At 47.3% G+C, this 12,768-nt stretch overlaps 2 protein-coding genes across 7 annotated transcripts in view; one reads left to right on the top strand and one right to left on the bottom strand.

Moving 5' to 3' along the window:
• SZT2 (SZT2 subunit of KICSTOR complex) overlaps positions 1-4,261 on the top strand; it is a 76,113-nt gene extending 71,852 nt beyond the window's left edge. For all 5 annotated transcript variants that reach the window (XM_044442824.1, XM_044442815.1, XM_044442806.1 and 2 more), the window contains exons 68-72: positions 669-791; positions 1,134-1,623; positions 2,712-2,828; positions 3,211-3,279; positions 3,642-4,261. In XM_044442824.1, coding sequence (XP_044298759.1) covers positions 669-791; positions 1,134-1,623; positions 2,712-2,828; positions 3,211-3,279; positions 3,642-3,785 — 943 coding nt within the window. In that variant the 3' untranslated portion in view covers positions 3,786-4,261. The remainder of the gene's footprint in view (positions 1-668; positions 792-1,133; positions 1,624-2,711; positions 2,829-3,210; positions 3,280-3,641) is intronic.
• A 717-nt stretch (positions 4,262-4,978) lies between these two features.
• HYI (hydroxypyruvate isomerase (putative)) lies at positions 4,979-11,983 on the bottom strand. Of its 2 annotated transcripts, XM_044442840.1 has the most exons (8): positions 11,740-11,983; positions 10,701-10,812; positions 8,047-8,161; positions 7,122-7,200; positions 6,545-6,594; positions 6,261-6,330; positions 5,893-6,027; positions 4,979-5,249 (listed from the first exon to the last, which is right to left on the bottom strand). In XM_044442840.1, exons 1-8 carry the CDS (start codon positions 11,936-11,938, stop codon positions 5,170-5,172), a joined length of 840 nt encoding a protein of 279 aa, XP_044298775.1. In that variant the 5' UTR covers positions 11,939-11,983; the 3' UTR covers positions 4,979-5,169. The 2 variants fall into 2 exon arrangements, with proteins under 2 accessions (XP_044298775.1, XP_044298782.1); XM_044442847.1 differs by lacking the exons at positions 6,261-6,330; positions 6,545-6,594.
• Between the last annotated feature and the right edge of the window lie 785 nt (positions 11,984-12,768).

Raw genomic sequence — 12,768 nt, 5'->3', positions numbered from 1 at the left:
TTGGCATAGTATAGCCCCAGCATGCAGCTCAGCTAGGGGTACTTTGATCTATATTATTTCTTGCAACTCCAAGGTGATTGGTTCCTGATTTGTTTTTCTATCTTATTTTGATTTTTTTAAATCTGAACTGTGCAATGTGGTAATGATGCAAGTGGTCACATACATCTGTGACCTAGTGACATGTCAGAAGTACACCACAGTCCTGCAGTTAATGGGGAGTCAAGCCATAAGTGTAACATCACTGTTTTTGGATGTACTCACAAGAAATATTATTATTACATTGCATTTATATCCCACCTTTTTCCCTCTTGTGAGGAACTCAGGGTCCCTTATATAGTTCCAGTTTATCCTCACAACAACCCTGTGAGGTAGATTGGGTTGTGAGTCTGTGACTGGCCCAAAGACTGGCCTAGTAAGCTGCGTGACTAGAACTAGACTAGCCGGGAACTAGAACCTGACTCTCCTGGATTCCCAGTCCAACACTCTTAATGATCACACCTCCCTGACTCTCAGTGGTGTCTTTCTGTGTCTAGTTCCACTGAACTCCCTCCTGATACGAATCCTGCTGGTTGCAATCTGTGTTGGTGCCAAATAGACCATAGCTATATTTTTCCATTAGTGTCCTCTCACCCCATGCAGAATCCCTCTCATCCTTTCTCTGCTTACAGCTCAGGTTCCTACAAAGATTCAGAGGGGCTCCGTCACCATGACGACTTTGATGTGTCCATGCTTGTGTGTCACAGTGCTGCACCCTTTGAGGAGCAGAGTGAGGCAGAGCGACATATGCTACGGTAAAAGTAAAGCCAGGAAGGAGTGATGTGAGGATGGAAGCCTTGAGGGTTTGGATATGATTCGCTGTAGTAACTAAATGTGTGTGCAACTGTTGAGGGACTGGCAGGAATGCAGCCGTCTGAGCTGCTGGCTGATACTGCATGGACTAACTGTGAGAGAGATAAAGGCACTTCATCATAAAGCAGCTAGGCCCTAACTGGGCTGTTTGGGTGGAGTTATCGTGAGTGCATTACAGCAAGTGTTAGTTTAATTGAAGTTGCATTCATTTCAGTGGGTCTACTCTAAGCACTAACTGTGGATGCTCTTATGAGCTCTAATGATAACAGCTTCCCTTCTCCCAGGCTGCACTTTTATGTGATCATGACAAGCCAACGGGAGCTGTTTCCACGACTAACTGCTGATATGAGGCGTTTCAAAAAGCTGCCACGCCTACAGAGGGAGGCTCTGGAGCCAGTTCTGGGGCGTGCAGCATTGGAGATGGCAGAAGGCAACTGGCAGCGGAAGGAAGTCTCAGAACCCTGGGAGGAGATGGAGGACAGTGGGGAGTTCTATGCTGGAGGTCCTCAGGTCAAGGTGGGCCCCGGTCTCTTCTATACATCCCCACTGTTCCCACTGCTTGCCTCAGAGGTAGCTGCCACCCAAAAGCAGCTCAGCAGCATCGTGCAGCTCGCCAAGTGTCACTGTCGCCGTGACAACCTCTGGAAGCGCCTCTTCCTCCTCGAGCCCCTTGCCTCTGACAAGCTGAAGCTGGGCAAGCTCTCCCTCAGTGAGCTGGAAGAACTGCTGGATGCTGTGCACAGGAAATCCATTGCTGACATTGATCCCCAGTTGGTGAGTAGGCTGGGGTTTGTATGGGTGTATCTCTGTGCACACAGATAGACACTTGTGTTATTCATCAGATCCTGCAACAGCCCATGAAGGGCAGAAAACACTCAGCTTAGCTGAAAACAGCACCCATGTTAACCAAGCTGCAGGACGCTTGGCTTCCGAGAGTTCACCAACATGGTGAACAAGCGGTGTCAAGGAAGCTATTAGAGAAAGGGCTTCATTTTTTTTCCAAGAGGAGGTCTTGCCTAAGTGAGAACATAAAGCAACCCAACGTGCATGAAGAAAATGTAAGCTGACAATAAAAGGTGCAAGAAAGCATTTTGAGGAACATATTGCTGATAACATCCAGGCCAATAATAACCAATTCTTTTCTTCACAGCCATGAAGTAAGGGAGGTCCTCTTACAGAACAATAACTGGTTAATGAACCAAAGTATAGAGTAAGAATAAACGGTGCCTTTAGTGGAGGGATGGAAACAGTAGGATCTCATAGGGGACTGCACTGGAACAAGTACTTGTTAACTTCTTTATAAATGGTTTGGAATTAGGAGGAGCTGGGCAAGTTTGCTGATAGTATGAAATTATTCAGGATGATTAAAGCAAAAAAGGGATTGTAAAATGCTCCAAAAAGAAGTGGATACGGAGACACTTCCTCCCTCCCCTATAATACTAGAACCTGAGGTCATCCCATGAAGTTGATTGGTGGGAAAATCAGGACAGATAAAAGGAAGTACTTTACACAGGACATAGTTTAACTAACTGTGGAATTCACTTCCACAAGATGTAGTGATGGCAACCAATTTGAAAGACTAAAAGGGCATTAGCCAAATTCACAAGGATAAGGCTGTTGCTGGCTGCTTCCACTTTCGAAGCAGTGATAGTACAGCAGTTGCTGAGGGGTACAAGTGGCAGGGTGCTATTACGCGCATGTCCTCTTCAGTTTCTGACAGGCGGCTCTTTGGCAGCTGGGTGAATGGAATGCTGGGCAGATGGACTCTGGCCTGATTCCGCATGGCTCTGCTTGTGCTCATTTCACATTGCAAGGACTTCTGTTTTCCTGAGCACACCCTTTTCATTTTCTCTCCCTGACAGAGCTGCTTCCTCACCATGACAGTCTCCTGGTACCAAAGCCTTATCAAAGTGCTACTGAGTCGTTTCCCACAGAGCTGCCGCCATTTCCAGAATGCAGATGCTGGTACCCAGTATCTGGTAAAACTCTTCTAGCACAATTATGTTCTTCTTTCTAATCACCTTGACATAAGTTAAGCAAGAGTAATCCGGGCTCACCCAGCCTCAATAAATCTGGTATTTTCTCTGGTTGGTGCCAGCCTTCCTTTCCTCCTTACTTGAAAGAAATCCTGACATGGTACTTCTCTTAAGGAAGGAGAGTTCTTCTTTCACTTAAGAGAATGCAATTTTAGTCTAGGTTTGTGTGTCCGCACATGTTTGTAGGCCTTCTGCTTGTCAACTCTCCTATAGCTTTCTGACTGTATATTATTCTCCACCCCACCTCCCACCTCCCCTGAGCTTTGCAATATCACTATAGTGTAAGGACTCCTTTTGATGCAGCACTGTTGTCCTATCCTTGCAGGTTGTTCTGAACCAGAAATTCACAGACTGTTTTGTTCTTGTATTCCTTGATTCCCATTCAGGAAAAACGGTAAGAACCTTTCCCTCTGTAAGCCAGCAGCAAAAGGGAGATTAAAGGGGAGCTTCTAGATGAAGCCATCAGGTTAAAGCTCCATTGACCACTATGAGGGAGGAAGCTTCTGCTGTCTAGGGCTGCTCAGCAAGAAAGATAATGGTGCTTCTCATGGTTCTGCCTTCTCTGCTGCTCCATCGGGGGTGGCACTGGGTTGCTTGTGCAAAGCAGGCTGACCTGCTTTCATCTCATCCTCACTGCTGTTAGAAAGCCATGTCCAGGGAAACCTGCGTCTTTGCTTATCACCTGGGCAGATTCCCAGCAACATAGTCCTGTAACTCAATGACAGCAGTGCTAAAACATGACTATTTTCTTTGCAGAGCCTGACAGTGGTTTTTCGCGAGCCCTTCCCAGTGCAGCCCCAGAACAGTGAAAGTCCCTTGCCACAGCTTGTGTCCACATACCACCATCTGGAATCAGTCATAAACACGGCTTGCTTCAATCTCTGGACGGGGCTGCTCTAATATTAGCTGGCCCCTCCCATGTGGGGCATGCTGCATCGCCCAGCTGTAGCGAGGCTGCTACAGAGACGCCCGTGTGGATGGCAGGCGCACCGACACACACTGGATGATGTGAAGCTACCGCTGGCTGGATAGCCACCCAGAATGCTTGGGAGGTTCTGACTCAACCGAACAGAATCACAGAGGGCGCCAGACTGCTCTGGAGCCAGGAGCCGCATACGGCCAGCCTGGATTAAATGGTGGTATATGCTTCCCCAAAGAAACTACCCATGAGGCACTGAGATGGACATGCTCTCTTCCCTTAGGCTCCTTGACGAGGCTGAAAGACTTACTGAAGTTGCCCACTTCATCAGGCCTTTGTGAGTGATGCACTGGATGGGTCTGAATAATGGGGAGGGTATTGCACAATAATGGAAATGTTTTATATGAAGTGAATGTACAGTAAATTAAATAAAAATGATCCTTTAATTGTAACAGAAGAATACCATGTCCCTGATTCCCACACAGGCAATTGTCCCTGGAGAGAAGCAGAGTAAGTTTCCTCTGTCTTCCCAAAACAGCATCTCTGCTGTGATGTGTTGTATGATGGCCAAATTCTTACCCTGGGTTTGTGGGATGAACTGATTTATTTTCTAAGACAATTGGCTTAGGCTCAGGTGAATCATGTCATTTATATCTGCCTAGGATTTATGCTTCAGCATAAGCTCTTAAGTGTTAAATTTTGCATCCTGGATCTGGCCGAGGTGGTGTTTGGTGGCATGCATGTGTGAATATAAGTAGTTTAAGCAGCAGTGTGCTATGGAAGGAGAATGCAGTTATAAACTGGAAGATAGGATATCTTTTGAAATCCCAGCTGGAACCACTGTGTGGTACTATGGAGCTAGACTGGAGACTCAGGGCTTTCTTTCCTCCCTTTGCACCAAATTGCTCCCCATTCTTTGATGACACGCCTTCTCCCTCCTGCTAAAATCGTTTAGTGTGGTCTAAGGGTGGAAGCCTAATCTTCCACTCTGTAATGTGTCAGCCCTTATAACTGCAAGGAGAGGGTGGGGGTGTGGACAAACTGCATTCTAAAAAGCAGAAAGATAGGGTGCATGTCTTACAGGGAGAACTGTGGGCAGGAATGCCATTGTCCAGCAATGAAAGGTGAAATAGAAATGTGATCCATTCCAGGGCTTGATCAGGGAAACAATAAGCACAGTTGTCACTTTATTAGGAGACAGCATCCGGCTAAAGGCATGTGCCCAGGGAGAGACATAACAAGGGGATATTTTAGCTGTTGTGCTCATATAAAAAGGTGTCTAACCTGACCTTTGTTCTCTGTTGGCATATTGTGCTGGGCAGCGTAGTTCAATCCATCTCCTGTGCGCCTTATTCCCATTTTCTGCTATTGTGCAGCTTCTGCCAGACTTCTCCCATGGTTCTCCCAGTAGGAGTACAGCCAGCCCAGCCCCTTCACTGTGTTTCCTGCAAAGGAAGCCATAAGCCAGGGGTCTTCAAACTTTTCCACCAGGGGGCCAGTTGAAAGCGGCCAGTGCTGGGTGCAGGCCGGAAAGGCAGAGCTGGCGGTGCGTGTGGGCCGGAAACATGCCGGCAGGGCACGTGGGCTGTCGCGGGGGTGGTGTATGCGGGTGCGCGTGCCGAGGCGGGGCGGGGTGCACAGCAAGGCGGGCGGGCACGCACCGAGAGGCGGGCGCACGAGGCAGCGACTTGCTCGCTTGGAGATAATTTTCTCTGCGCGAGCAACCGCTGCCTCCCCATGCGCGGGGCGAGGTGGGCGGCAGCGGGCGCACAAGGCAGCGGCAGGTCCAAATGGGTATGGCGGGCTGGATAAATGGGCATGGCAGACCAGATCTGGCCCCCCCGGCCCTTGTTTGAGGACTGACGCCATAAGCCATCAAACCAAAAGCTAGTCTTGACAGCCATCCTCGGCCGCTACAAGTGGGTACTGTTTTAGGATCTGTGAAGCTTCTGCTTAGCTAAGGGAGCAACAGAGCCTGGCTTATTGCTCTCTGAAATGAGTACTGGCAGGGGCTTTCATCTGCAAGAATCAGCTTCATGTAGCAAGATGCTTTCCCATTCCCCCTCACCAAAGGTGACCCAAACTTGCCTTCTGGTGTATACTCGCATCCTACATAGCCACTGTAACCCATAGACTCCAGCAGATCAAACAGGTACAGGTAGTTCAGTTCTCCGGGACTGTCAGGCTCATGCCGAGCTGGTACCTGGGCAATCTGAACGTGTCCTGCAGAGGAAGATCACAGGATAGAAATAATCAGAAATAAACAAGGGATAGGGCCCTGGCCAACCCATAACTATCCTCTTATGCTACGACTCTACTCAAGCTGTAGCCATGTCTAGCACTTGGCCTTGACGAATGTTCATAACATCAAGTTGCAGAAGATGCCACTTCTCAAGACTAAAGGCAAGAAAACCATGCAAACACATCAGAAATGTATATTCTGGTGAGTACCTTACCAATGATTGGGAAGTATGTCTCCAAGTTCTGAGTCAGGTTACCATCCATGATTTGGCAATGGAAAATATCCTGTGGAGCAAGCAATGTACAAAATATAGCCTATATGGAGAGGTATATGGAGAGACTGCTATCTCCTTCCTCTCCCTCTCTCAGTAGAGAGACCAACAGTTCTCCCTCTCCCCTGGTCTCTAGCTGGAGGCAAGCTGCTGCACCAACCAGCAAGAGAGCTCAGCCAAGGGACGGGACCAGAACTCCACCATGGAATAGATCCAATGAGACTCACCAGCTGCAGCTTCAGGCTAGGGCTTCCCACCTTCTTCAAAATGGTTGCAGCTGAAGGAATATAGGTTCACAGTATCACAAGTGCTTGACTGTGATTCTGGAAGAGTTGCTACCTAATTTCACTCCATTTGTATGTTCAAATCCAAGCACTCAATCTCCAGGGCTGGAACAATCGCTAGAACAGTGGTATGCAAACTTTTTGGGTTGTTGGCACATTGGCAATTTGAGAAATTCTCTTGGATACCACCACAAAATGGCTGCCATGGGAAATGTGGCCAAGGACAGGTAACTTGCCCAAAGTGCTTGAATACATGCTAGAAGTAGGGTTGGAACCCAAACATAGTAAATAGCTGCTCTGAACGCACTGTTTTCCATATCAGTAGAAGCTTATTTCACAGCAATCCCTGGTGCTGGTAAGAAAATACATTAATTAACAAAGTGGGAAGGAAAGGGCACCACGTTGGGCACCAAAACGCATGCACAGGGGCATGCTGGTTTCCATCAGCACTACAATGCCCATCCTTTCTCTAGAAGCAGAGCCCCTGACTATGAAGGAGAATCCTTGTGCTTTGGCTTACCTTGCTGTGGGGTGGTCAAAAAGTAGTGGGGATCACTAATCCGGCTATTTATTGGCTCTAGCAATCCAACCAGATTTTCCTGTATGGAGAGGTATATGGACACCACCAAAGAGAAAATGGAAGAATAGTAACTCAGAACCCTATGATGGTGATTTATTTATTTATCTATTTATTATCCAAAGCTTTTCTATCCCATCCCCTACAGAACGTCTTGGAATGGCTTACAATAAATAGAACAGAACAGCCCCACAGCATCTGACCATAATATACTAAAACCCCAATCTAAATCAATTAAACATTAAAATAACAGGAAAATAAAAAGGGTTTTGCCTGATGCCAAAAAGAACATAACGTCGGCGCTAGGCAAACCTGTCTGGGGATCATATTCCATAGTCGGGGCACCATCGCAGGGAAGGCCCTTCTCCGGGTACTCTCCCTCCTAATCTCCTTCAATTTATATCCCACTGTTTTGCCTTCCTTTGAAGAGGAAGACTGCTACCCTGTGAAGTAGGCTAGATTGAGAGTCAGTGACTGGCCCAGAGTTATTCCAAGAGCTGAGTGGGGACTAGAACTGAACTCCTCAGTCCCGGCCAACAATAACTACTGTACCACATTGGCTTGCACATGATAGAAAGTTATGGTAATTTTCCCCCTCCAGTGTGTCATCACTGGCTGAATATCGCAACTGTGATGCCAAATTCCCTTTCCCTCTTAACTGACATCTCTTTGAGTCTCCCGGGAACAGTTGCCCAGGCCTGAAAGCTACCCGGATTGGAATTTCTCTGAACAGATCTTGGTGTCCTTCTGTCTACTGGAACCCAGGAAAGTCTATTAGTATCCTATGGTATCTGTGTTGAGTGGGTGTCTGACCCTTCTGAAGAAGCAGTGCAATCTGCTAACTTATGAATATCCATTGAACCCATACCTGAGCCAAGATGTCAGCTGCATATCTGAGGTTCTCAATGAAAGTAGCTTCCATCTCAGCAGCCACTGCCTTCCTTTCAGCACCCACAGGAAGCCGCCCAGCCATAAGGTGAATCCTGCAATCACAGGGCTATATCAGGGCACAAAGGGGAGAGGACTGAAAAGAACAAAAGCAGGTATGTTGATGGAGGGATGTCCTCAGTTCAAGGTGTCTGGTGCGATGTGACCACAGGAAGGACTATCTCATTCCTGGTTTAATCATGCCTTGAGATACAGAGACCCATGCTGTGATCTTCAGCACTGAACAGTCAACACACATCACTGCACAAAGCTTTTCAATGGGGGCAGGCTACTACCTGCCATCTGGAGCAGCCATAAGAAAAACCACTAAATTCTCTAATTAAAACATTAAACAACAGTCAACCTACTCAATACAAGCTCTCTTAGCGTGACTTTGGTCATTAGCTCATGAGCACCCAAAGGCTCCATGTGCAAAATCACTGGAGGCAGATTAATAGATTCTTAGGGCACAATCCTATCCAAGTTTAGACAGAGAAGAGGCCTGTAGCGCCCAGCGTGCCCCAGCCGGCCATGCTGGCTTGTTGGCATTTTCTAAATGGTTTATAAATTTCTAGGATTGTTATCTTTCATATCCTTTCACTACCATGTTAGATACATGCAGCCACCTTGGTAGGAGGGATGGATTTTTACTTCATTTCCATATAAAATAAGGATTCCAACCAATGCTTATGCACATAATTACAGAAGCAATCTGGTGTTCATTTTTTCGGATTAACTGATGCCACTTAGCAGTGTAATCTTATGAATGCAACAATGACTTGCAGTTCTTAGTGATGGAAGCAGTCTAGTGAGGAGGTGCAAAACTGATACTGCTGGTGAGTTCTGGCACTGCCCTAAGCAAATGTCAGTGGTAAGCAGTAATTTCAGAAGTTCGGGAGATGATCACAACAGCCCTCACAGCCACACCTTCAGGGTGCGTGCATCTACAGTCACTGGCCATGGACAAATGAATCAATTGATTCTACTTGTCCATTATTTATATTCTGGCTAACACTTTAGTTAAGAACTTGGTCATAAAAAGCAAATCACTAATAAAACAGTTGACAGAGCATTATCACAATTCTATGCATAATCTGGGATGTTCCACTGAACTAAGTGATGATTAATTCTGACTTCATAGATTCAGTTTACAAAACACACCAGGTGCAGACCAATGCCCCCTGCCTGTGATTCATGTACACACCCAAATCCGAAGCATCAATGCATAGAGCAAGGCACGTTGGTGGTAATCTTTGCTGCCACCACAGCTTGTGCCTTGCCTTCCATCTAGGTGGAGGTGAAGCAGTGCAGAGCTGTCCCTGCTCCTGCTCTTAAAAGAGCATTGTCTCCTCCAACCTTCAGCCAGGCAATAGTAAATGATTCAATACTTCCATGCTGTCCATCTTTTAACACTGAGAAACATACTAGCTAAAACTTAATACCTTCCTAATAAAAGTGGTACAAAGATGCTTGAGCCTAAGCTGGCAAAGCATTAAACGTAGACTGGGGAGAATATCAATAGTTGGTCTCTGGATCTTCATGATCATTTCCAGCACTTTCCTAGGTGAAACCTTTAGTTTCCTTTGTATCTTTTTAGGGTACAAGCTTAGAGTCCTAGCATACCCATTGTATGTTTTCTGTAATTGCAGGCTTATCTGCTACTATTTTTCATTTCTTCTCCTACCTTCTTGTCTTCCTGCTCTTTGTGCCTGAATTGCCATTTCCTATCCTTCCTTCCTTCTCCTTTCAACTCCACTTAAAACTATTTTCCTTCAGAAATAATGCAGGACATTTTTGTACAACTTTCCCCCCTCTCTCATCCCTGTCCGTCCATCCATTCTTTTTTTTAATGATCCAAAGGCTATCCTCACCCAAACTGTACCATAGATTTAACATAGGAAGAAACTATCCTAAAGGAGTTTGCAGCAGCAGTGGCTACAATAAATTAGAAATATCTAATATGGGATGATCCTGTATTAACTTGTGCATGTAAGATTACAGCGCAAATATGCCCATACTTTCCTTGCATGTGGGTCTACACAACACAAGGAAAATATGGCTGCGCTAACCCAGCCCTCTCCAAACTGCTGTTCTCCAGGTATTTTAGACTTCAACTCGACTTCGACTTCAGTTGCAATCAGCATGTCTAATAGGCACACTGGGAGATGTATACAAACACATCTGGAAGATACCAGATTGGAGAAGCCTGAACTATAAGAAAAACTTCAAAGTGTCCCTTACTCATTTCCCAGGAACAACTACCAGCGTAATTGATTTTCTCACTTTTAATACAACTATCAAGGCTGCTGCCAGACATGTTAAGAAATAGGCAGACACATTCACTTACCCTTTGATACTTCACTAGGCAGAGGCTGTGCTTTTGCACGGATCTCTGAGAAGTAAGGCAACTACTTATTATACCCCTCATCTCCAATGTGCAGTAGTGAGGAAACTTGTTGAAGACCCCTTAATAACACAATGGTCACAGAAAAAAAGCTGTCTCATTATTCTTGCATGACATAACAACTCCTGAGCAGGGATGATATTGTGTTACATACAAAACTTATAGGTCAACATACAACATTAAAATACTACCTTGGACATTTCAGGGCCTTGGCATACTTCACAGCCAAATCCAAGGTCTCCCGGAATTCAGGTTGGCGGCCAGGTACTGCACCTAAGCCTTTGTCACCTTTGTCTTGGTTTCCTGAGAAAACAATAATTTCCTGTAATATAAATATGGGAATGGGGGAGGGGTGTTAAGTACAATAGCTTGGTTTAGGCCAGAAAAAGGTCTTCTGGAAATGAAGGAAACTGAGGTTGGAAAGGGGCATGTATCACATATGACACCTGTCATTGTGGTCAATGAGTAATCTATGTTTATTTGCTTTGTGATCACGAAAAAGTGAGAGGTGCAACCACCCTATTGTGACCCATACTGGGACAATATTAGTTTGGCACCTAAAATCAGTCAAGCTTTCCTCTCAACAGCTGTAGTTTTGTGTAACAGAGGAAAGACCATCTCAGAAGCCACTAAGAATTATAAATTGGAGCAGAGGTTAGTTTGCCAAAGTAGGAAGTGATATTATGCAATATCTTGCTTGTCTGGAGTGACACAGATGAGTGGGATATGAGATGATGGAGCTGATTTGTGCTCAGTAGCAACAGGAATAAGTAACACTGGATAGCAGTGAACATTTTAAATGATATTTGGAGAAGATTCCCCCTGCCTGGTGCCATGTTGTTAACTACAACTCTGTGCCTTCGCCACCGTTGCAGACTTCAATTTCCAGCAATGCCAGGAAGGAATGCTGGGAGTTGTAGTTAAAAACCTCGGGACGACAACAGGTTGCGATCAGCTGAATCGGCGGCTCTGTGCCCAACAGTTCGCTAAAAAGAAGCCAAAGAGAGGCGAAGTGGGGTTTTCTTCACAGTGGCACAAAAGCAGGAAAGCCTGAGCTACGCTTTTCTGTGTGATGGGCGAGCACGGGGTCTTCTCTCGGCCAAGCTGGTGCTCCTCTGCTAGGGAGCGCCCTCTTGAGTGTTCACTGAGGTGCTGGCCCCGGCTGCGCAACCCAGAAGGCGACGGGTGCGGCAGGGCCACTGCCCAGCGACGGGCAATTCGGTCGGGTACCTGGCGGGGTATTGAGCAGGACCACTTCCAGCCCGGTCCGTTCCGCCGCCGCCCGCAGCTCTGGAGCGCCGCAGGAGTAGGGGAAGCCCAGCTCGACCGCTCGGAATCCGGCGCGGGCAGCCGCCTCCATGCGCTGCGGCAGCGTCGGCTGCTCCTGGAAGAGCCAGTTCAAGTTGGCGGCAAAGCGCAGCGGAGCCATAACGGTGGCAAGCCGGGCAACCCACAGAGAGTCGGGCGGTGAAGGTGGCCCAGCTGAGGCTGCGCAGGCGCCGGCGACACCGCCTCCGCTCCGCCTCCAGGAGGGGAGGAATCGAGGTGAGGTCGCAAGTCTCTGGCCGCAGCTTGCAAGAGCCGGTTCTGCCGCGTCCAGAAAGGGCCTCCGCCACCGGAACCTTCCCGCACGGAAGAACCGGGGCAGCCACGAAGCGCGTGCGCTCACATGCTTGCCGCCAGGGGACTCATGGCAGCCCTGCGCCGCTCTTGCCCTTCTTCCCCCGCGCCGCGCCGCTCCCCCCCCCCCCCCCGGGGCAGGCTGGTGTCCCCTTAAAAGACCGTGAGCAAAGAACCCGTCCTCGTCTTGAACCCAGTGCCAAAACCATCTTTCTCTTTTATGCCAGACACCCATATATTTTACTCGCCTCTCCCCCCGCGCTGCGCCACATGGAGTACAACCCACTGCATAAACCTTGGCACTATGAAAAACGCTTGAGAAGTAAGCAGAACCCTCCCGAGAACAGCTGGATGTTAACATGGGCCCAAATAGAGGCTACGGCATTCTCTCCCCTGTTCCTCCTACCACATTCAGGGGGAGAAGAACCCTCCTGTAACCAACATATAACCTGCTGACCTTCAGGCTCTTCTTCCTACATCACACCTGGGGCCAGGTACACCTTTTCCTACTTTAACATTTTTCTGGAAGAAGATATTCAAGAATCCCAAAATCATGCACGTTTTTGGTGATATTTTGGATGGTGTTGCAGCAACGTGCAGTTTGGATTTTTATTTATGGTCAACAAGGCTACCTGTCTT

The sequence above is a fragment of the Varanus komodoensis genome, unplaced genomic scaffold, assembly GCF_004798865.1.
Source record: "Varanus komodoensis strain SLA01 unplaced genomic scaffold, ASM479886v1 scaffold1, whole genome shotgun sequence".
Lineage (NCBI taxonomy): Eukaryota > Metazoa > Chordata > Lepidosauria > Squamata > Varanidae > Varanus > Varanus komodoensis.
Note: the sequence above shows the minus strand (reverse complement) of the source record. Positions and strands in the feature narration are given on the sequence as shown.